At 37.1% G+C, this 24,701-nt stretch overlaps 3 protein-coding genes across 14 annotated transcripts in view; 2 read left to right on the forward strand and 1 right to left on the reverse strand.

Annotated features, from left to right (window-relative positions):
- Positions 1-1,813: 1,813 nt before the first annotated feature.
- On the reverse strand, positions 1,814-4,292 carry rh50 (Rh50-like protein). Its single transcript, XM_074186857.2, has one exon. The coding sequence runs from the start codon at positions 3,753-3,755 to the stop codon at positions 2,298-2,300; it is 1,458 nt and encodes a 485-aa protein (XP_074042958.1). The 5' UTR covers positions 3,756-4,292; the 3' UTR covers positions 1,814-2,297.
- A 906-nt stretch (positions 4,293-5,198) lies between these two features.
- On the forward strand, positions 5,199-19,761 carry arfgap1 (ADP-ribosylation factor GTPase activating protein 1). Of its 8 annotated transcripts, none has more exons than XM_008409934.3 (14): positions 5,199-5,422; positions 10,725-10,791; positions 11,222-11,331; positions 11,447-11,618; positions 12,387-12,487; positions 12,577-12,663; positions 12,757-12,871; positions 12,967-13,023; positions 13,122-13,154; positions 13,366-13,395; positions 14,800-14,856; positions 15,509-15,568; positions 16,015-16,070; positions 16,521-19,761. In XM_008409934.3, the coding sequence occupies exons 2-14, from the start codon at positions 10,732-10,734 to the stop codon at positions 16,858-16,860; spliced, it is 1,278 nt and encodes a 425-aa protein (XP_008408156.1). In that variant the 5' UTR covers positions 5,199-5,422; positions 10,725-10,731; the 3' UTR covers positions 16,861-19,761. The 8 variants fall into 8 exon arrangements, with proteins under 8 accessions (XP_008408156.1, XP_008408157.1, XP_008408159.1 ...); XM_008409935.3 differs by having other exon boundaries at positions 5,199-5,417; XM_008409937.3 differs by lacking the exon at positions 15,509-15,568 and having other exon boundaries at positions 16,021-16,070.
- An 829-nt stretch (positions 19,762-20,590) lies between these two features.
- elmo2 (engulfment and cell motility 2) overlaps positions 20,591-24,701 on the forward strand; it is a 28,305-nt gene continuing 24,194 nt past the window's right edge. For 3 of the 5 annotated variants that reach the window (XM_008409930.3, XM_008409929.3, XM_008409933.3), the window contains exon 1: positions 20,592-20,782. The gene's annotated coding sequence lies outside the window, so the exon portion shown is untranslated. Of the gene's footprint in view, positions 20,783-24,701 lie in introns of all 5 variants that reach the window. The other 2 variants (XM_008409927.3, XM_008409928.3) reach the window with 1 other exon arrangement.

The raw sequence follows: 24,701 nt of genomic DNA on the forward strand, positions 1-24,701 counted from the left end.
AATAATTTTAGGAATCCTAAATGACCAAAAGAGAGTTTTGTCACATTTAGCATGAGGCAATGAGAGAGAAAGGTTATGTTTCTATACAGTGTGTGTAAAAATCTGGCTTCAAGCTTTATTATAAATATCTAATTATGTTCTTACAGGGTGGGTGTCAAAACTGAAACTCTGGCAAGTGTAACAGCTATCTGTAAAAAAAAAATGGTAACACTTAATTTGAAGCGGTGTGCATAAGACTGACATAACACTGTCATAAACATGACATAACATCTGTCATGAACATGAAGACGTCTTTATGAATGTTTATGACAGTTGTCATGAAGTGTCATTCGGTAAATAATGACACTTTTAATGCAAAGTTACTCTACAGGTTGCATTAAAAGTCTATTAAAAGTGCCAACTTTGCATGATTTTGTAAATTATGATAATTTAATGCAAAGTTGGCATTTTTAATGGACTTTCAGTACAACTTTTGGAGCAACTTTGCATTAAAAGTGCCATTACTTACTGTATGACACTTCACGACAACTGTCATAAACATTCATAAAGACTTCTTTATGTTCATGACAGATGTTGTGTCATGTTTATGACAGTGTCATGTAAGTCTTATTCACACCCCTTCAAATAAAGGGTTACCAAAAATATAAAAACATTTTTAATAATTTTGTGATTATAATAATTAATTAATGAAAAGTGATGAACAGTTGGAGTCAAACATCCAAAGAAAACATCCACAAACTTTATATTAAAATACTTCAACCAAATGTGTTTGTTTATATGTAAAAATTCAGAACTTGACTGTAACAATGTTCATGCTCCAAAGTCCTTAAAAAGACAATTAAAATTATGCAAGAAAAATATTATATTCAACTTGATTACATCCTCAGATGAGGGATTTTCTAACTATAAGAACCTCCCTCCAGAGGTTTGAGAAAGTACATTTTACATGGCCAGAGCGTTGAAATAATTTTCTATGATTACATAAGTTGACCCCGTCACTTAAGAAAAGGTACTTAACCTTTGTATTGATAGTATATAATGCAACACCAAGAAGCACAAAAACCAGCTCAGCTTATTTTCATTTATAGCCTTGGATGGAGGAAGAGGACACACTGGTTATACTCAGAGTGATATCTCATTTTCAGAGCAAGAAAATTCAGTCTGTAAAGGAATCAGAGGTTTCTATGTAGATCTGTTGATGCAACCTTGATTAAAAAACAACAAAACAAAACCCCTTTATCCCAATAACAACTCAAATTTCATATGTTTCTTAATAGATTTTAGAGCAAAAGAATATCTTAATGCCACCTGCTGATTTGTGAAAGTGTATCATCACAGTACAGACGTGACTCAATTTAATCCGCTGAGCTGGATTACATAGTCGACATTTACCAATTCAGTTTATAATTAGTGAGATTATAAACTGAATTTAAATGCAGCGTATATCGGGCATGAGACTGAACAGTATGTTGATTTGAAGAAAAGTGGAGAAATTCTTATGAAATTAGCTCTGTAGAAATAAATTGGAATGAACTGTATGTAAATGAAATGGCTTTTCCTTCTACACATTAAGATATTTCAAGGTACTTGGCTAGTAATTGTTTAATTTATCAAAAGTAAAGGTGAAAACTCAAAGAAGAACAGCTGATTTTCTGAACTCAGAATTGAAGGGAGTGAGTTAAAAATGCTCAGTTTCAAATGTGCAACAAAGTGTGACAAAAAATATAAATAAAATGGTACACTTTTGAGTAATATATATGTACTGTATATAATAAATCAATCAAATATCTTGATTTTACATTTTCTTCAAAAGTAAAGTAAATGCAAATGCAAATGCTGAATTGTTGTAGAGGAAAGACGCACTGGGGGCAAAAGGTGGATTTATTAGAATACATTCTAGCTGTAAAACAAAATTAGCAAGACATAACATCAGGATGAGTTACAAAACACAAGAGTCACAGATGAATTAAATTAAGTATACAAGTAAACAAGTAAAGCAAATAAGGTAAAAAAAAAAAAAAGCTAGTGGGATATTATACAAGCAGAGAAAACACATTTAAAATCGTTGCAGTTAAAAATGAAAACACTGAACCAAGACTAATCTAAAAACATATCATAAAAAACATGCCAATCATTTATAGGCTTCACTTATCTGTTCATTGTACAAACTAAAAGTCAATTAATTACAAAACTCTACTTCTATAGTTGCAAATGTAAGTGCAACTACATGGAAAACAAACTATGTAAAAAAATCCTTTTTGCATCAAAACCTGACTTTAAGAAAAAGGCTAGAAACATCAGACTTGGATATTCAAAGTTTGTGCTTTTTCTGTTGCATCAAGGTTTTCGAGAGTCTTGAGAACCGCTCCACCGTCAAAGTCTGAAGGCACATTGAAGAAAAGCTCATCGTCAAAGCAGTTCTCATCAGATGGTGACGCCATGAATGGCAGCTTCATGACCAGCCCGGTGAGCAGTCCACCAGCTGCAGCTGCAGCGATAGTGGCAAAGACAGCTGCAACCTGAAAGAGAGCTTGTTCCTGAGCAGTGCGGCCCAGACCTGGCTTCAGCCCGGGAATCAGCTTTTGCAGCTCCAGCAGCTTCGGATCTCCCTCTGGCGGAGCGCGATGGGAGAAGATCTGATACATGCTGGGCCCGTAGGTGTCTTCAGTGGCCATCAGGATAGCACAGATCCCTGCAGTGGACGATATGAGTCCAGTAAGCCCATGCAGATTGTGAATGCCACACTGGTCCTGGATCCTCAGGCGCTGAGCCAAGAAGGGAGTGAGGTACTTGTAGCCAAAGAAGCAGGCAGCGCAGCCCATGATGCCCAGAGCGTATGCAGCTACCGGTGAGATCATCATGTCCACAGAAGCCCCAACGGTAACTCCACCTGCCAGTGTCACGTTCTGAATATCTGCCATTGTTATCTTGCCTCTTTTGTTGAACATCGCAGAGAGGGCAAAGGCGGTGATAGTTGATGAGCTCAGGCCTAAGAATGTGTGGAGTACGGCTCTGTGCTGGTCGTCACCTTTAAATGTGAGAGCAGAGTTAAATGAAGGCCAAAACACCCAAAGAAAAAGCGTTCCCATCACAGACAGAATGTCGGAGTTATAACTCGTGGTCTCTTTGGGGTGTCCTTTATTCAGTCTTGGGCGATAGAGGACAAAAGTTACCCCCAGCCCAAAGTAACAGGCAAACAGATGAATAAGAATACTGCCTCCTGCGTCATTGATCCGTAGATATTTGAGTACAGCCCACTCGGTGACGGCAAAGATAGGAATCTCCAGCAAAGCCATGACCAGGAGCTGAACAGGGCTGGTCTTCCCAAGCACAGCTCCAAATGAGATGAGGACCACAGCACAGGCAAACTCTGCGTTTATGAGATTGATAACTCCCAAGTGGATTTTACCGTCAGAGTAAAACTGGAAGTACCCTTGAATCAGGATGGCCCATTGGATGGCGAAGGTGGCTGTGAGGAAGTTGAACACCATCCCACTGAAGCCGTAGAAGCGAAAGAAGGCCAGCAGGCAACCGAAGCCCAGGAAGATCATCACCTGAATATCAGCAAAGTAAGGGTAGTCCCGATACATTGAGTTTTCCATCGGGTCGGTCTCGTTGTTTTGCAGCTTCGCATTGGAGTTATCGTCATAGGTGACAAAGATGCCGTAGAGTGCAATCATTACAACCTCTAGCACCAACACAAAGGTTGGCAAACGCAGCTTCAAGCTTGTTGATGCACTCATGATGAGAGACATGCTCCTCCAGTTTCTCTAACACCCCTTATATACAATTTCTTTCCCTGAGATAAGAGCAGCTAATGGCATCGGTGCATTATACTGCTCATATAAGACCGGCCAGAGTCTTTAACAGAGTAGCATGTCAGATGAATGAACTTCAATCCTTCAGACTCTTTACGATTACCTTATCTCTTCTTCAGTTTTTTATTTGACTGTTCCAAACAGCCGCACAGTTATCATATATCTGTACATCGTTCTTCAAACAGTGAACTTCAATTTACTTCTAATTCCTAAAATTTTGATTATTTTTTGGGGTGAAAACCAGATAGCATTTTGAGCCTAAATCTGAAATAAAAAATGAGTTTCACAAAGCAAAGACAGTGATTTCAAATTATTATTCCACTCCTGGTCAAACTCTAATAGAATTTGCTATTCTGTTATTAGCAAGCACTCCAATTTTGGCTTATTAGACAACAGAATGTCTGATATAAAATCTGGTATAGTAAAAACACCTTGAATTCATAGCTCAATTAATTTGCTTAATTATTCTTCAGACATGAAGATGGATATGTACAGCAATATAAAATATTCCATTATCTATATTACCACTTTTATTTACACATTGTATTACATTATTCAAAAGCTAAGATCTAAGTTGAACATATTTAAAAATGTACGTTTTCATAGTTAGGTGTTTTTATATTTTGCTGTGTATAGGGTAAACAAAAGATTCTTTTTAATATTTTATTGAGTATTGAACCTTAAGGACATCGCCTTTTAGTTATTTGTCCTTAATTTCTCCCATATTTGGTGGCGATACATACATCCATCCATTTTCTTGCACCCTTGTCCCTCAGTGGGGTCGGGAGGGTTGCTGGTGCCCATCTCCAGCTAACGTTCCAGGCAAGAGGCGGGGTCACCCTGGGCAGGTCGCCAGTCTGTCGCAGGGCAACACAGAGACACACAGGACACACAACCATGCACACACTCACACCTAGGGGCAATTTAGACAGACCAATTAACCTGACAGTCATGTTTTTGGACTGTGGGAGGAAACCGGAGTACCCGGAGAAAACCCACGCATGCACAGGGAGAACATACAGACTCCATGCAGAAAGACCGGGGCCGGGAATCAAACCCAGAACCTTCTTGCTGCAAGGCAACAGCTCTACCAACTGCACCACTGTGCAGCCCCGTGGTGATACATCATTTATGAAATCAGTTTTGTTGTGAGTGTAGTCTATGTTCTACTTGAATTGCTAATAAACTTTATTTTTAAAAAAGACCACTGTCTCTACATAACTGTAACTTTTTCTCAGCTCATGATGGCACATATTTACTTCCATATAGCCGTAAATATCAATGTTTTTTTTGTTAGCAGTAACACATTTAGACCAGCAGGTGCCGGTAGTACATTTGATTTCTGCTTTACCCTCGCACATTAAACTTAAAGAAGAAGAATTGAGGCTTGTCCCGTGATGCATTGCTCTGCCAACGTATGCAAACAGGAACATGGCCACCGGTTTTTAACGTAGGTGCTTTTTATTAGTCTCCTTTGTGAGCCTCACGCAGCCCGTGACAGCCCGTGAATCTGCCACGGAAGAAAACCCCACGGTCCAGTCCAGCCGCGGAGCGTCCACACTCTGAAAGCAGCGTCCCGGTTGTTGTTCATCAGTCCAGGTCAGGTAAGGGCCGGTTAGCTCAATGTTAGCACACAAAACCCCCTCCAGTCAGTAAAAATATTATTGGGTTGACGTGCGTTTGGGAATCAGGATTTTAAATGTTACGTGGTAAATGACGCTAGAAATGAGTATATAACTTTAACCCGAAAACAAAAGAGATGAGTTAAAGTGTTGTAGTTTTGTTTCACAAAAAAAAAAAAAAAAAAAGAAAAAGCCTTGACACGACTACACCTGAGCACAAGACAAAAAAATGACAGTGATTTTCACGTCATGTTGCAAACATTGCTGAAAATGTTTAACATTTTCTCACCACCAAACTGACTGTAAACACTGGATTTTACAGAAGTGTTTATGATGAAAGCCTCAAACAACTGTGTTAAAATGAAAAGCCACATTATTGATGTCTTTACACTGACGCTTATTAATGTGTTTTGGATGATGATTAAATCAAAAACTGAAAGTTGTTTGTTTTTTGTGTATCTGTTTCTTCATACTTTTTCATTGAGATGCACAAATGAAGCTTTTTTTTTGGGTTGATACCAGTTTCTGTTTTTTTTAGGTCTATATTTAAAAACTGAAAGTAAATGAAGAAAAATGTATGGATTAAAATAAGAGCCAGACTAAAATGGTTTATTTTTGATTAGCTTTTAAAATAATCAACTTTATTCAAATGTAGTTTTAAAGATGGGGGCTGTGATAGACGATTGAAGCTCATCATGAGTTCTTAGTTTCTCTTTATGTAAACTAAAATCACATAGGATTCATTGGCTAAACAATTAATTCTTAAAGACAAATAAAAACAGGTTAAAATAATTTCTGAAATGCGGACGTTATAACAATTACACAAAAATAAATTTCCTCTCTTTTTGGTGCAGTTTTAATATAATTACTGACTCAAACATATGTTGTTTGTCCTATTTAGTTTTAAACTAATTTAGGTAAAATTAACCCTTTTAAATAATTGAAATAAAAACATACATATATAAGCAATGTAATTAAAGGAAAAACCAGAGCCAAAATCCAATGAAAAGAGTAAAATGTACCTGGAAATAATATTATATGAAATATGCTAACAGAAAAAAACAAGAAATGACAAATGTTAACAATACTTTTCCAAATTTCCTGGTTTTTATTGGTTATCATGTGAACTAGTTTTTATCATTTTGTTTCTATTAGTCTTGTCATTAATTAAAACAAAAATACTTTAAAGAAACACACTTTTCCAAACCAATAACATCAGGAGAGACTGTTTATCACCCTACTCACTCAAAAGATGAGGATACAACAAAATGTGTGTCATCTTTTAAGAATTAGAACTAGATTAGAATTAATATAAGTGAATGAAAGTTCAATATTTCACCATGTTTTTATGTTTTCACCATATTCATGCTTTTGATAGTCACTGATTTTGTCTACTGCAGTTTAGGCATAATGTTAAAACATGTTCATTCAATTATTTTCAGTATGGAAACAGCGATTTGTTGATTGTGTAACAAACAAGTTTGAAAATCGCATTAGTTGCACTTGCTGTACTTGCCATAAAAAAACTTTTTCACAAGGAACATGAAATGACTTACTCTCATCCTGTCACCTTGAGGGACCTGACTGACATTGTGGTTTTCATCCTACAAAGCAAAGGCTGAGTCATCATCACAATGTGGCATTTGAGTCCTTCCAAATATTTATTTCCCCTTTAACTTTTTCTGGCAAGTGGATTTGGTTGCACTTTTCTTTTTGACTGAAAATAATCAAGACATGTCGGGCATAGAGAATGAAATACCCGGTAGTAATACATATTGCTGATAACTTACTTAAAAATGTCTGCAAAATTGTCTATTTGTCAATTTATTTCTGCTTCAAATATAACCCTATTTAGATTGAAGTAATTAGGAAATTCGGCAAACTGCAGTGTTTTTTTTTTTCAGAAAAATATCTTTATTGTGTAAATGACAGAAGACTGTAAACATGCTCATATAAAGATTGAAGAAACAGCATCTTTGTGTAACATTGTTTATAGATTTCTCACCATTTGTGACAGGTAAAAGAAAAACACCCTGATTACAAAATAGTATTTCTGCTAGCACACTGTGTACTTTAAGAGTTCCCCATACCACAGTGAAACAATAGACTAAAACAATAACTGTACAACTGGATAATTATTTGTTATATTTGTGCATATAAAAGTTATTTACAAGGGATTGGACAGTGCAACTAAGAAGAAAGATCTATGCTATTGCTCCTGAACAAACTGGAGGAGCGTTAAATATTTAAAATATTGTGTAATTTCCAAAATTGCTAATTTAATAAGACTCACCCATTTGTCCTCATTTATTTCTGTGCATCCACATTTGAGCAACTGCTTAAATCATTAGAGGACAGCTTGAAATATTGCATCAGTAATTGCAGAATGAAATATCCTAATTTTATCACTAATAGTTAGAAAAGCAGAAAGTTCATGAATTTATAAAGCAACCAGATGTGCAACAACATGCTGTTTTTTATGCATCTGAGAGAAACAATAGAGCCTACAATGTGTGGAAATTTAACATTTTCTATGTGCAGCACATTGACAACTGTCAATTCACAGAAACAATGTTCTGTTTGAGTGGTCTGCTACCTGAGGGTGGTTCTCGTTTTTTCCGAGCCTCGCTGTGACTCTTCCTGGACATGCCAGCGAGCTGTCAACTTGCTTCCTCCTCTTCCTGAAATAGATCTAGAGGCAATCTGTACCGCTGCAGGTTCTGGAAGAGCCTAAACTCTCCAAACTGCTTTCGTGCCCTGAGGATATTAGAAACCTGTATTCCCTTATAGCCGCTCCTAGTTTCCGACTCGTTCTCATTAATAAAGAACTGCCAGGTTACGAAGATGCATCCTGTGTTCAGATCTGCAGCTAGAAAACTAGTCATTTCCTGGATGTCTTTTGGATCAGAACTGTAATGTAATTTATGCCAATTCACCTCTAATGCTCTGCATCCAATCCCATAGAAAGCTTGGCACTCACTGCAGTCCATGTGAAAAAAGCACCTTGACTTTTCAATTTTAAATGTAAACTTCATTCTACAGCTAATAAATATTCACTTGTGATAATTAATCTTTTGTTGAGGATGACTATTGATTTGAAATGATTATTTGATAAGTTATTGCAATAGGCTTAAGTGCATCCCAATGTATAATATATTAATTTGACTGTTTTTTTTTCAGTAACCTACATTTAGCTTCTCAGAAAATTAGTACGGAGCATAAGCAATTTAACGAAACAAATCTGAAATGTTGGTCTAACAACAAAGGAGTTCATTGATTGTACAGAGATTGGCTGTTGTTACCGAAGCTCTGGATGTTTTAATAGCTTTAGCTTTTAGCTGGTTGCCACTGTTGGCTTTGGATATTTACTCTTCTAACTCTTGGCAGGATGAGAAATATTCTTTGAGTTTTAGGCCAGTTTGCTGGCTAATCAAGCACAGTGACACCATCATTGTTAAAGCAAGTATTGGTACCAAATCATCCTGGATAATAAAATCAGCATCTCCATAAATCTTGCCAGCAGAGGGAAGGATGAAGTGCTCTAAAATAATAGACGGCTGCATTGATTATGGACTTCAGAAAACACAGCAGAGCAACACTAGCACATAATATGACACCGCAAATCATCACTGACTCCTGGTTGGAGTTCTTTCTGCTGCTTGTGAACGTTTTCTCCATCACAATTTTTCCTTCCACTCAACTTTGCATTAATCGGATTGTTTTGTGAATAACCAGCTTCTCCAGCAATAATATTTGGGATAACCGATCTTCTGGAGAGGGTTGATATGTCTATTGGACAACTGTCAATTCAATCGTCTTTCTTGTGATTGCATTGGTTTTCAGTCCTGGTTCTCAGGACCTACTGTCCTTATTAGAGATGTGCCGATCAGGTTTTTTCCTGCTGATACCGATGCCGATCACTGATACCGATCACCGATACCGATCACATAAGTATTTTTATTTTTTTTAATCATAAATACCACCGGTAACATTATGTGGAAAAAGGAACCTTAAATTCACCTTAATTTAGACAAAAATTTGTTTTTAATAACTTTTTCCAAGAAGAAAACTAAACAAAGCAGGCATTGTGCAAATTGTACTGCTATCGGTAATACTATCTTTAACAGACTGAAAACATATGAAGGCTCTGAAGAGGCTAAATAATGCAAAGAGCCAAAATAAAACCTCTCAACATTGCCAAAAAAAATTCAAGTATAAAACTTAACATTCAAAGGCAAATACAGGTTCCATTACAATAAACAATCCTGAGTTACTGAATGAAAACTTCCTGATAGCACGGCGGCTAGCTGATTATTGCTAGTTCTGAGTGGCTGTTTCTGACTGAGCGGAGTAATTATGCAGAGCAGGGAGGAGATCGATTATTTTTTTAGAGATTATCTGTCTCATGTTAGGACAGCGAAAGTTTTAATACGTATGTAAAATGTATTTTTTTAAGTTAGATGCTGCAGATTTAAACAGAGGTTCGGTGTGAGAGTCACTACCAGTAGGAGCAGAAGCAGCGCTCCGTCTGTGAAATATTACTACCTGTAACGTGTAGCAGCGGTTCAACAGCGAGATCAGAACCAGCGTCTTACATCGCAGCTCGAAGACTTAAATAATTTGGCGGGTTATTTGTTTAGCTTTCTGACCATCATGCTACTCCGGGTGAGTGTTTGTAGCTGTGCGCTGCTTTACCTGCTATCTGATCCTCCATATGTCTTTTTTACTGCAGTGAGCCTCGATGTAGCCAAACTCCGTCAAGTATGGCATTGTTTTTATATCGTATTAGCTTCGTTGTGTTGATGCATTTTGACGTGCTTCATTTTCCGCCGCAACAAGCAAACTTTCCCATTCACTCAGTGCGTTATAGTTCCACATTGCTTAGGATTTGTTGCTGCGAGTTTGCGCAGTGAAAAGGAAAGAGGAGACCAGCTGCACAGGCAGGCTGCGAAATGAGATGCAGGTGATCAGTATCGGCAACAAGAGCCAATGATCACCGATCATGCACTTTTTCACGAAAATCGCCCGATTATAATCGGTGACCGATCGATGGGCACAGTTCTAGTCCTTATGTTTTTGCTGTTCTATTGAACTGCTGATATAAATTACGTTTCAATTGTATTCTAATTTATAAATATAAACCTGTACCATCGCATTGCTTATGTGCAACTTCAATATGCATTAATTGTACGTCAATGGTAATGACAATAACTAAAGTACTGAGGCAGTAGTTCAAACTTGATATTACTTATTGTACTAAAGATCCGGTCAAACTTTGTTTCAGTGTCATCATGGCGAGTCCAAGGACCAGAAGAGTTCTGAAGGAAGTGAGAACCCAAGATGAGAATAATGTAAGTCCTCACACATCGGTGTATTTGTGTGATTTGATTTCATCCAAGAAAAGACATCTAATTTTACCGTACTGAAAACTTTACAAAGAAGTTTGTCTTTGTGTTATAGAGAAGGCATTTCATGGTCCTTTTATCAGCGACTAAATAAGCCAGAAGTAATTTTTGATGATCATTGTTCTGCCAGTGGACATTTGGTTGGCTGTCATCTTTGGCAGACATTTTTCTGTCTTATAGCTTTTGTAAAAAACAAAACAAAAACAACCGAACAAAATACTTTTATTGCACCTAATCTGTATTCTGAAATACTAAGACTGGACTCTGTTTTTTTTATTTTGTGAAAATTTAGATTGAAAAAAAACATCTGATGTACCACCATGCAGCATTTTTTAAAATTGTAACTCTCTGACATTTTTTAATGTTTTCTTTGCAGCTTTGTTTTGAGTGTGGGGCTTTCAACCCTCAGTGGGTTAGTGTCACATATGGCATTTGGATCTGCCTTGAGTGCTCTGGGAAGCACAGAGGGCTGGGAGTGCACCTGAGGTAAGAGGGGTGGAGTACATCATGCTTTTGTTAAGTCGAGAAATATAATATTTTAAAATCTGCCTGGCTCATGTCAGATCATTAGTGATCACTAGTGATTTTCCCCTCTCTTCAGCTTTGTGCGCTCGGTCACCATGGACAAGTGGAAAGATATTGAACTGGAGAAAATGAAAGCTGGTGGAAATGGGAAGTTCCGCCTGTTTCTAGAACTCCAAGACGATTATGACCCAAACTGGACATTACAGGAGAAGTACAACAGCAAAGCTGCTGCTCTCTTCAGAGACAAGGTGAGCAGCACAAAACCAACATTTCATAACTAAAACTTTCTGTTTGGTCTGGAAAGGACACAGCATCCTATTGCACTTTTTTTTTCTTTCTAGTTTTGGACATCAATTTTTAAACAGAAATTAGGTTACTAAATATTTATTTGTTGGAAATGAAACATCTTTGTAAATTGTCTTGCAAAAACATTCCCACTGCTTTAACTTTTTTACACTACATGAAATTACTACCACAAAATGCGACGTGTGACTGGATTGTAGATGATTGACCAAAGAAAATAAGATTTCTGTTCTGCATTTTAATTTAGACCCCTTTTAATCGGATTCCTTTAAATAAAATAAAGTACAAGTACGTTTGTACTTGTACTTTATGGAGAATTTTAAAGTATTCAATTTGATTGAGCTTTCTTGCTAAAAAGAAGGATGGGCAAAACCTAAGTCTCTATGTACGAAACTGGTTGAGTCATTTCCAAAATACTCGCCTCTGTAATTGCAGCAAAACATGATTCTGTCATGTTGACTCAGTGGAGCTGAATTCAATGCAATGCACAGTAAAAATTGCATGTTTATTTGTAAAATGTAAAATATGCATGGTTTTTCAACCACTTCACATCTGTCACTTTGTTTAGATTTGTCACATAAAATCCCACTAAACTACAATAAAGTAGTTACCGTTTTGATGTAAAAACATTCTTGCAAGACATAATAAATTAGTTAAATGAGTACACTTTTGTCTTGTGGCCTAAAGAATTCAGTCTTGATTGATTTTTCTAGGTAGCAACATTAGCTGAGGGGAAGGAGTGGTCCATTGATACGTCCCCTGCCAGAAACTGGACTCCTCCTCAACCCAAGTCGGGCCTTTCTTCGTCTCACCGGTAACTTGGACAATTTGAACACATTAATGCTTGTTGTTATTGAATCAGAGCAGCCATTAAACATGTTAATGTATGCTATTTAAATCCAGATCTGGGGAATCTGGACAGAATCCAGTCAGTTCTGGTGACAAAGCATTCGAGGATTGGTTGAGTGACGACGTCAACTCTTATCAAAGGTACGATTTTTCCTGTCTCATTTCATCCTGGTTTGTTGTGCACATCAGGTTATGTGTTGGTAATTTTGTGTAACTGCATTTACTGTTCCTCAGTGGGGGAGGCTACAGTGGGAACCAAGAGAATCGATATGTTGGTTTTGGCAACACTGTAACCCCAGAGAAGAAGGATGAGGACTTCTTGAACAATGCAATGTCTTCAATTTATTCAGTGAGTCTTTGTATATTTAACTTTTTCTTTTATTTTGCTAGAGATTACTTATTATGCTTTTGTTGTTATTCAATATTATCTTTTGTGTTTTGCAGGGCTGGAGCAGTTTTACTGTTGGTGCCACCAAATTTGCTTCAATTGCCAAAGATAACGTAATTTAAAATGTTTCACATAAGCTGGAGTTTAAACGTAACTCCCCTTGAAGACTTGTGAAACTCATTATCTTGTTTCTTTTTATGCACTTATGCAGACAACAAAACTGGCAAACCAAGCAACTTTAAAGGTAAGAGTAGCATCTCAAGCAGCCTGGCAAAAGCCAAAGATTTCTTTGTGGTTTTCAGTCGATTTTATTGAAATATTCCTTCCAGCTTGAGGAGATTGTCGGCATGGACATGCAGTATTTTACTGGCTATTTATTATGCAGTGTATGTGGTACATGTTAGGCTGAGATAACAGTGCTATTACTAATATCTCTCTGCCCTCCTTGGACGTAGTTGAAGGGCTATAAAGCTCCCCCTGAACCGGTAAAGCAGTTTATAGCTGCATGCTTGTTTTTGCACATCATTTATTTAAGGCTGCCCCATTTTTTTAAATTTATTTTTAAAGCAAATTTTAAATAGAGAACCATTGTGCAAAATGTTGCTGAATTACATGTTAATGTGCTTCTGCTTGTTAACACTAAGAGTTGCTTGTGTTGGTGCCTTGAGTTTATGTCCTGATGCAGGAGGTCTATTGGGACATAAACGGTAATATTAAATAAGGATTGCAAATAATTCCCACCCTTATTATGGATATGAGCCACTGTTCACTCACTTCCATACATAATGGGTTATCCATTTGTGCATGACTTCTTTTTGTCTTTTACAACCATTACAAGAGATGTAAGATGTAAAGATGTGCTCTGGCATGTGAAAACATTTCTTTATAACCCTCAGGATTATCATGTTACTCTGCAGTGCATTAAGTGCAGTGCTGGGCACATTGTACATAGAATAATAACAACGCATTATTGTCCAGTGTTACGGGCCCAAAGTGTCAGAATCAAATAAATACCTTGCTAAATAAGTATTTATGGGGTTAATTTCTATTTCTATTGTCTATTGTCGCATTTCCCCAACAATAAATATTATTGATATTTACTCTCTGTAGCTTCCATCTCAGCCTTGTCTATCTCACTTGTTGATGGGTAAGGCTGACAAACTGAAATAAATTGTCAGCCTTACAACTGTTAACTAATAACTGAAATAATGACATGTCTTTTGGATGTGTAACGGATACAAAGTTGATTAGACGTCTATACGTCTAATCAACGTATACGTTGATCAACTACGCATTAAATAAATTAAAATGTTTAGTTAAACTTTTTCTGATTTTAGTTTCTTTAGAGTGATTTTATTTGTTGAATTGTGGCAATTTTAGCCATTGAAAGCCCTAAACAACATGATGGGGAGTGGGGAAAGATCCTTTATCATTATCATGTCAGAACCACTGGGAACCAAAGCCTCCTACATAATAAAATTAAGATTCTAAGGTAAATTAAAAAAGACAAATCATAGAAAAGGGTATAATGTAAAGCAGCTTAAAAAGTGAGTGGATTCTTAGCTTTAGAAATACGTTCTATAAAACGTTTTACTTCTCAGAATATATTTGACTACATGTCTACCTTAAATGCATCTCTGTCCTCGTGTTTGACGAGGACAGAGATGAATCAGTATGCAGTAAGCAGTGCTGCCTTTAAAAAGCAAGCTGATGTAAGCTTTTTTTTTTTCCTTTGCACCATTACTCCCTCTAGAGCTTTTTCAGTGTCATTGTGAATGCTCGGTGTTTACATGCAACTGAAGGACAAGCAGCTCAGTGTGTTGCGCTAATGTGGATCTTTAATTATGTTTTGTATTCAAGCGAACTCTCCTCTCTTGACTTCCAACTAGGCCACAGAGTTAGGACAGACAATAAATGAGAATGTTATCAAACCTACCCACGAGAAGGTAACGCTGATGTTTGGAGTCGCTGCTTTGGTGGTGGGCTGCAGTGCTTTTTAGACTAAAACGGCTTCAGATGTGAATGTGCTCTTTCCTCCACTGCTCGTCTCTGCCAGTTTTTCTGCTCAATGCCAGCTTACACTAAACGACAAAATCTGTGGACTTTAGTATAAAAATGCATCTTCTGCCAGCATCTGTGGATGTCTGCAAAAACTGTCTATGCAGTCACATTTTCAGTGCTTTTAATTGTTTAAGAGTGAAATTTTAGGACTCTGTCTTATTTTAAGGTTCTTAGAGTAAAATTTATATTTCTCAAGTAAGTCCAATCATGTAATTGCCTTTAATTGTCCAAGTACAGAAGGATACGAACAATGATAGAGGTATGCTTATTCCGAAACCCATTGACTGACACTTTTGACAAAATCGTTTTGTCTTCTAATGTAGAGTTGGCATTGCTAATTCTGGCTGTATGTAGTTATTGAGTGTTTGCTTTATTTAAAACTGTTATTACTTTCTTGCTTTTGCCTTCTTAATTGGTGGTGCTATCAACTAAACCAATCACTTTTCTCATCCAAATGTTACTGCTGCTACAACAGTGTGTGCAGTAAATGACTGCTTCTGTTTTTCAAAGTTTCTAATAATAATTTGGCTCATCCAGGTCAAAGATGGCAAATTGATAGATGAAATGACAGTGGGCATCACTGGGCTGGCAAACAAGGTATGCTGGGCAGACCTCTGCCTTTACGTACTGGTGCAAAACCAGCCTCCTGACTGACTGACTGACGGAGGGCTGCCCACCTCAAAAAGAGACTTTAGAGCAAAAACTTGCACAAGAACAGCCTGAGGAGGCTGGTTTTGCACTGACAATAAAAGCCTGAACAATGCTAATTAAATGTGATGTTTTGTTTTTCTTGCTGCCATGAATATTCTGGCGGTGAGTACACTGTAGACCAAAATGTATCCTGTAATGTTAATAAAACTATTTTTATCTTTTGAACAGTTAAACCATAACGGCAATGTTTAAGTTAATTTAATAACTTTAATGTGTTGTGTAAATCACGATGTATTTTTTTTTCTAGTTTACATTGTTTACTGTGTTGTTTTTTTTTTTTTTTTTTACAATTTTCTTTGTCAGGATTTAAACTCGGTCTTACATTTGTTTAGGTTCAGGGAGCTGGAGCAAAATTGACAAACCTGTTTACTGGAAAACCGCAAGATGGGTAATTAACCGTCATATCTTTGCCTTCTTTTAAAGGTGCATTTTAGTAACTTAAAATGTGGTGAAAGTGCATTTGTTTTAGTAATTCTGTGTTAAAATTGAAACTCTTGTATGACGTTAAATAATTAGAGGGATGTATTTGAAATGTTTCTTTTCATTTCGATTACTATGGCTCACGGATTAGCTGACCAGAAATTAGAACATCAAATGGCAATAAAGGACATTTAATATAGAAATGTTATGATGGTACAGTCATGACAACTACAAACTACTCCAGTTGTCATTGGTGACCTTCACAAGGACAATAATCCTCAAAAGGTCACTATTGAAGAAACTTGCTGTTCAAAATTTGATATTGCAAAAGTTACTTAAAACCCTCACCCAAAGTACTTTATTCTAATAATACAGTACGGTCTTTCAGTTAATATTGTTAATTTTCTTCTGTGTTCAGCTCTGGTGGAGAGAGCTACCAGAACATGGATGCTACTGAGGGGTATCAAGGCAGCTCCAGCCAACCCATGGCAAGGGATTTCTGGGAAACTTTTGGCAGCAACAGCTCCTTAAAGGAGAAGAAATCTCCCAGCAGTGACAGCTGGACCATGGCAGATAATTCTGCCAAGAAGAGCTCTGACAGCTGGGACAATTGGGGCTCTGAAGGAGCCTCCAACAACAAACACAGCACAGAGGAGAGCTGGGAGGCCTGGGACAACAACTGGGAGAATGCGGATGGTAAGACAAAGAAGAGTCCCTCGAAGCCTGCTGAGGAAGCCTGGGATAATGCAGGCTGGTGATGCCTCACAAACTTACGTCACCTTTTTTTTTTGTTTTTTTTCCCCCTTTCCACCTTGTGCCAGTTTCTCTCCTGTTATTCATCTCATTTGCACTTTCTGGAAGAGAGTTGCATTAGCTTAATTCCTGTTTATGCATTCAGAATGAATTTAATCAATGAAACCCGGGGATGATTTGAGCTCATCAAATGAACACCTAAAGGAACTGTTTACTGCCAGAGCTATATTTTATTAGGAACTGCCCCCATCTCAAAGAGTCACCTTTACTCAGAGTAGATAAAATCATGACTTCCTGTGTGGATTACCAACATGTTTTGGTTGTAAAGTAAAATAAAGCGGTGTGCCAACAATACGTGGTTTGGCAATACTGTTGTTTTTCAACACTGAAATTATCGCATGGGGAAACAAATCTGGTATTGTAAATGAGTCATTGTAAATATTACAGTATTTTTTTCCTGTTTAGTCAAAACATTATTTTTGAGCACCTGATGCCCATTTAGCACTATGCTCACAGATTTAAAATAAATTACAATAAAAATTACAATAACAGTTTAAGAGCCTGTCTACAGGTGGTTAACCTGTCAGAAATTAAAATCTTGTAATATGTTGATCTATTATTTGTCGTTTCGAGACCCCAAAACTGCATCAAAAAATTTGAGAGCTGCAGAATGCCTTTGTTGTGTGATTTGGACAAGAAAATGAGGCAAAAAGATCATGTGAAAATTGGCTAGTGTTGCTAAGATACTGGAAAAAAAAAGATCTAAAACATCTAAATGTTTCGGTACAATTTGAATTTATTCCTTCTCAATCATAAGAGAAAATTGTTTCTTAGTGGATTAAATGTTTTTACTGTTCTTGTGCATCCTCCAGTTTAGAATAGAGTGAGCCTGGACACTTTAAGAGTCATGAAACCATCATTAGACACCTGATAAATTATTGGTGTTCTCTCATTTTCATAGAAAATGCAACACAAGTACAACTGAATATCCGATTTAATCATATGAACTGTCCATCATTGTAAAGCTATCAAGATATATTTTGGGGCTTTTATGCGTTTTGTTATGTTTAGTTTTTCATTTTCTAACATTTGTTTGAAATGAACACAATGTGTCAAAATCACTCCGTCTTTACCGCTCAGATCAGGGTTCTTTAATTAAACAAACTTGTATCATCAATCAGACATATCATTTTATCCTCATTTTCAACTTTTATGTTTTGAAGACATTACGGACCTTTGGGGGACAAATTGAATTCTGTATTGATCATTTTAAGTGAAGACGTCTTGTTGCAGGGAAGCGCTCCTAGTACTGTACGTGTGCATGAAGGTTGTTTCAGAAACTGGATCCAGGGGTTGAGTGTAGACTAGATTTTCACGAGGATAGTTTTAAAGCAGCAAATCTGTGAGCATTTGTGACATCATCTCAGGAGGTATTTCATCTCATGGTTACATTGGAAATTAGTATTACTGTTATTAACATTCACTATGGCCCTTATGCTTGGATTATCATTGGTCTTTAACACTCGTGAATTATTTCAATGGCAAATTGGATGAGTTTAGGTGGCATTTGCACTCAGTGATCATCATAGATGCAGGTACATTATGAAAAGTTTACCTTATAACAAAAAGGCATGATGTCATTGTGAAACGGGGTGTTTGTAGCATATTTAATTGGACAACTCATTTCCTGTGTGGATTTTCATTCTCTGAATGGTCCAACAAAACCACATTGGAACTTGATTAGTTTTTCTATTAGTGCAATAAAAATTTTAATTTGTATCATGATGAGCATTGTAATGGATTTTGTGCCTCTTGATCTTTGTATTATTACTATTGTTGTTATTATTATTAGTGTTAATCAGTCAAAAGAAAAATGCCACTGAGTTGTTACAGCTCTTAGGATACAGTCTCATTAGGCCTAAAGATCTGTTTTAATCATAGAAGAAATATTCTTAGTAACTCCAGTAGAAACCCACTTCCCTACCTCCGAGAAGTCCATTGTTTACAATTCTTATTTTCAAGTCCCTCGGTTTTATTTTGATTTGATTTCAACTGATTATTATTTTTTTGTGTGCGTGTGTATGGGTTCAAAGACGTGACTGACAGCAGACTCGAGTCTCCAGTGTTGATGTGTTTTCAGTGTCAATGCTGCGCTGTTTAAAAAAAAAAGAAACCCCTCCTGTAACAGTCGTGTTGCTGAAACTCTGCAGTCGTATTTATGTACAGTCAGGTGTTAAAGCCTTTGCAACTTTCTGTTGATAATGATGGATGTTTGCTTGTGTGTGCGTCTCTCTCTGATGCAGTGAGGTGTACATTTCAGTAAATGTTGCTCTTATTGTCCGCTATATTACTGACACATTGTGAAGACCCTGTTACTTCTCTTTTTTTGTCGTTCTTAAGGTGGCATAAAAATTGAGGATATTGAGGGAAGACTCACCACACTTTGGTTTTTAAAGACACGAGAGCTTAAAACCAGCAAATGTCTTGCTTAGCCCACTTTTTTCCCCCCATAAAATACAGAATGTCTTAAACAAATCAAATGCATTTAACTACTTTTATAAAAAGTTAGGACTTTTTTTAATCAACAACTGATTATTTTTCACATTACAGTAATTTAATTTATACAGTTTCTCTGAGCATCAGTTGGTCTGTGCCTGTGCAACATTTGAGATTGAGTGTGTGTGTTTAGCTGTGAAACTAATCATGTCAAAATACTATTTTTGATGTCATGCATGATATTTAAAGTGGCTATGAAAACATGACGTTGTTTCCTCAGTGAATTTAAAGTACAGTTGTCTGCTTGTTTCACCAGCAGCATTCCTTATAAGGTGAACCTGTTACCCATCACGTGGATAATTTTTCCTGTACACATGGTTCAGTGTAAAATAAAACTGTATCGTGAGTGATTCTGTGTTGCGGTGTAGTTATTTCTTGAAATGTATAATTTTCATCAATGAAAATCCAGATTTTTTTTTTATCTGCAAAGCTTTTTATGTTAAAGTATCACATGGTGATTCTTTTATAAGCATCTGAAATATGGTGTCCACATATTTAGCCCTTTCGAGCCACATTTAGTGCAAGTCTTACGTGATGTAAGTTTTGTGTTTATAAAGACTGAATATTTAGTCCGTTTTTTGTAAACTTATCAAAGCTTAGCTGGGGATGATGACCTATGTGATGAGTAACGTTAAAATAGTGATCTAAGCTGTTCCATTGTAGCTTAGACTATGTTTTTGGTTGTCCTGCTGAAAGTTTGAACCTCTGCTTTTCTGTTCCTGCTGAAGAAAATGACTCCCGCAGTAAAATGCTGCCACTGCCATCATTCATCGTAGGAATGGTGTGCTCAGGATGATGTGATCTACCACATTTATCCCTAACCTGTCTATTATGTTCCTTCATGATGCTGTTTGTTCATTGCTTTCTAACAAACCTCTGAGGCTTTCACGGAACATCTGGGTTTATATCGAGAATCTTAGTATTAGATATGAGATTAAATCGGGTGACAAATACCGGTACTTATTGAAATATGACTACTTTCCAGATTTTAATTTGTAAAATAATGAGAACCACATTTGCTTCACATTGCTGAACTTTTAATAAGGTATTTTGAATTTTGTTTTGCATTTGGTCCAGTAATTTAATCAGTAATGATGCATCCAAGGGAGACTAAATAATAATCCCGCCTTAAATACCCCTTTAATTGTTATGACTGGGTGGTCAGTAGAGAAGTACATGTCTACGTACGAGAGGAAGATGTCGGTGTGAGCGCACGCACATGCTGAAAAGAACAAGGGTCTGCCTCATTTGCAGACGGTGACATTTAGATCGTGTCCCGCCCACAAGGCGTGGAGTCGTGTCTCCTTTCCACAAGTCTCTCACTGGGGACGGAGGGATTACCGGGTGGACCATAGATGGCCCGGACACGGGGTGAGTAGCACGGATGAATGAAATTAGCCCGTTTGTACGGTGTGATTAAACCCAGAAGGGGGGAAGCTAAAAGGCATCATCTGCCTCCTTGACGAAGCTGCATCTTGTCAGCAATGGAGGAGCGGACAGGCTAAAATGGATGACTGTGAAAACATGAGCCGCCTTTTGAGGAATAACGCTGCTGCTCACTGTAACAGCGAGTATAGTGAGCAAGAGCATCACTTTCACACAAAGAGAGACGATATCTCATTCTGAATGCCTGACAGCGAGGCGAGTTGTGATTGATTTCTCCACTGAACACAAGCAAACCTTTGCTGCACCGCTCTTTGTGGTGATCATTGATCCAGTCAAGGCTGATCGATCACCTGTTACCGATCACAAACATTTCCAGAACTTCAGTGGTGCAAGATTTCTAAACAAAGAGGTGTTATTTGCGCCTTTAAGGCGACTGTCGTAATCAGATAAAGTTGGCAAGTATTAGGACATGAAATCAGCTGATGTTGCGCTGTGGGCAACTGACTCCAGTTGATTCCAATACATCTTCTCAAGTGTATATATTACAAAAAAAATAAAAAATAAAATAATAATAAAAAAATTATACATCTTACCAGAGCACCGATCTCGTAATAAACAACATATGGCCAGAGGGGGCGCAGTTGCATCGTCTTTAACTTTTTATAGGAAGTTTAGGCGCCCCACTCTACAGTTTCCCCCGTCAGTCAGAATCTCTTTATATCCAGACCCCTCGAGGGAAGCCCCCCTAGCACATTTCTTTTTAAAGGAATGCTAAAATGGCGACAGAAACATCCGGGCCGCAGTGAAAAGCAGCTGGTGGGGGACAGAGCAAGTCTTTTGAGTTGAGGCCACACTGTTCAGATTTCCTTTCAGTCTGGAGCTCCCGGGCGACTGTTGCTAAGATACCGCAACAGCGCGTGCAGCCAAATTAATATTAACGGGTCGGAGAAAAGAAAACAAACATGGCGAAAGCCCGGAGTCTAGTGACAGCACAAGGAATGGAAAAAAAAAAGTTTCCGTCACTTTAGTTTGTGGGTTGTCAAATTGAGCTTAGGGAAGTGTCCACAACCCACATGACAGCTTGACTTACTGTACAGTTAAAAATAACGCAAAGCTTTATTCATTATACAGTGCAATAAATAAGTATCTTCCCGCCTATTCACAGCATACCTAATATTACATCCAAAGTACTCTTTGTTATGGCAAAAGCCCTCACATTAACATTGTAATAATAACTGAATTTCAACACATTGCAAAGTTCCAAAAGAGTTAATCAAAAAACTGGAAAAAGTAAATTAATCTGAAAGGAGTAGAAATGACTCAAAATGTCCCATCAGGTTTCTAATGTTTAGTAACCTAACGTTTCCTAAAGATTACACAGCCTTTATCGAATCTACCTCTGAACGTGAAAATTCAGTTAATGTTCTTGAAACGACTACGACTGTTGACAGAAAATATATTTTTCTTTTGTCTAGAAGCTCTTTTTATCAGGACTATGTAAGTGATGTATTGGCTTTTGAAGTTCAGACTGGTAGTGAGGACAAATTTTACCCCACTCACCAAAAACAATCTCTATTGGAAACATTTTCTCAAAATTCAACTCAAAATTGTGGTATAAAGACACAACACAGTTTATGCAGCAGCTGCTATTAGTAGCTTAGACAGCCATACCAACCGAAGTGACTTTGGGTATTGTTTGTGAGCATAAGGTTTATCAGATGAGAAAACAATGTACATTTCCAATAATTAGTTGTAGTAACATTATTTCTTGTTATATGTGCCTGAGCCAAATGAAGGACGTAACATTTGATTCTCATGCTAGTATTTTAACTGTCTCTCCAAACGATAGGTTATGAGAAAACTAATTAGAGATACACTGAAAGGCTTGACAAACTGTGTCTTTGGAATGCTGTTTGATGGGTACATTACTGCATTGTAGTTTAATTCTCTGCGCCACAATATGCTAGCTGCATGGACTTTATAGACAAAGATGTGCACCCGTTCAATCTTTGCACATCTAAACATTAACCCTCAGACGGGGGTGATAATGTGCTGCTTTCCAAACCGTCTTCTGAGGAGTAGAAGAAGAAGAGATCTGAAAAGAAGGAATAAAGCGATTTCTCACCAGAATATTAATGGAGTTTTTGTATCTTTCTTGTGCATGTGAGATAAATTATTCACACAAGAAAAACAGCAGGTCTTTCCTTGCTATATTTGTTGTTATTTTTCTTGTGCTCGTGGTCTGATCTGTAGTTTATCTGCCGTGTTTGGTTCCAGTTTAGAGCATTTGTTGTCCCTGTTTGTACTGGTAGCCAACCCGGACACAAACATTTGGGTTGAACGTGGACATCTGCAGAAACCTGTAATGGAAAATAGTGGGTAGATGATGAGTTATGTCACACAGGCTTTACAGTGAAGTGGATAGTAGAGTGGACTAGGAATTATGAAGTTGACCTTAAGAATGATATGGAGAAGAGTGAGACATACACATGGTTGTTTGGAGAAATAGGAGAGCAGATGCAACAAACTGGAAGGTTTAAACTGAATTTTAGTGTTATCAAATTACACTTTGTGTTGTGTTTTTTATTTTCCCTGCTTTGTTAAGCCTCCAAGCTAGTTGTCAGCATCTATTTAAAAAAATATATTTAGCCTTAAAGCGATTAAAGGTTATTTAGAGAAACAATTTATCTTTTTAATTGCATCTGACTCTTATATTTGACACTGATGACATTTTTGTGTCTAGTGTAGATGAGAAGTCATTGCTGTTGAAAATTAAATTTTGTCAAGTAGGAATCTGAATTAAAATGTTCTCTTTAGTGTCATTTACTGCTATGATTTAAAGCACTTGTGCTGTATATCACCCAGTGTTCATCTGCTATGCTTTGTTGTGACAGATAATACAGAGAGCACACTTCAGTAGTCCCATGACTCGGAGATACGGAGATCAAAGCATTCAGGCATGCTTGTTATTCTAGACTTGACAGCTTGAATTTTTATTCCAACTTTCCAGGATGTTTTCATCATGTGGAGCTGGTAATGATGCTGGATTCACAAAATAGCAAAATACCTTTAGGACATTTTTTTTAAATTTCAAAGTGGATCAAAAGGCAAGCTTGTCAGACAGCTCAATCACTGTAAAGTGGCAAGTGAGGTTATTTATAGAACAAATACCCAAACTCCTTACAAAGTTTGTGGTACAGAGCTTAATCATACTGCATCATTGATAATACTCCGGGGAAAATTACGCTGTGATAAAAAAAATTAAATCTTTTCAAATGAGCCATACAAAGTGTTTTTTTATTTAACCCTGAAAGCAATCAGAATGCACGGAGCCATTTGGAGAACAGCAGTTTCTTCTCTCTGTTCCAGTAAACAGTTTTCAAATCGTCAGCCGAGCCTGTCATCTTTTATTTTGTGTTCTCTCCTTTTCTCTCTCTCTCTGTCAGAAAAAAGCAAACCCTCTTATTTGTGCCAAAAACCTGGTCCCTGTTGTTCTCTTGTTTCTCATTTGCTGTAAAGCTGTTGTTGCAGATTGGGAAGTAGGTTTGTTAAATTTAAGCAGTAATTAAATGTGAGCACTGAAAAGATGCTTTGCCTCTATTAGAGATGCACAGATTCTGATTTCTTTTTAAGAACTCTTATATGAAAAGAAGTAATAACATTCAAGATATTTTTTTTCCAGCCTTGTTGGTGTTTGTGTGGTTCTTAATTTCGTATATTAGGAGCAGATGCAACATCATGCTGTGTCTGAAAGATCAGTCGTGTAAAGTTATGAATTTAAAACTAAGACAAAATGACTAGAGTGCAGATTTGAGACGGTACTTGGAACTTATATTAGCAATAAGTGATTGTTTCTTTTGGTTTTTTTTTTGTACGACCTGCCAATCCAATCTTGAGTGATTCA

Source organism: Poecilia reticulata, chromosome 5, assembly GCF_904066995.2.
Source record: "Poecilia reticulata chromosome 5, P_reticulata-male-v2, whole genome shotgun sequence".
NCBI classification, from domain to species: domain Eukaryota; kingdom Metazoa; phylum Chordata; class Actinopteri; order Cyprinodontiformes; family Poeciliidae; genus Poecilia; species Poecilia reticulata.

What these genes read in the sequence shown, in the direction of transcription:
- rh50 (XM_074186857.2), bottom strand. Translation starts at nt 3,755, where the DNA reads ATGTCTCTCATCATGAGTGCATCAACAAGCTTGAAGCTGCGTTTGCCA.
- arfgap1 (XM_008409934.3), top strand. Translation starts at nt 10,732, where the DNA reads ATGGCGAGTCCAAGGACCAGAAGAGTTCTGAAGGAAGTGAGAACCCAA. An exon ending in CAATGTCTTCAATTTATTCA is followed by an intron (nt 12,872 to 12,966) that starts GTGAGTCTTTGT and finishes TGTGTTTTGCAG; the next exon opens with GGCTGGAGCAGTTTTACTGT. An exon ending in CTTCAATTGCCAAAGATAAC is followed by an intron (nt 13,024 to 13,121) that starts GTAATTTAAAAT and finishes GCACTTATGCAG; the next exon opens with ACAACAAAACTGGCAAACCA.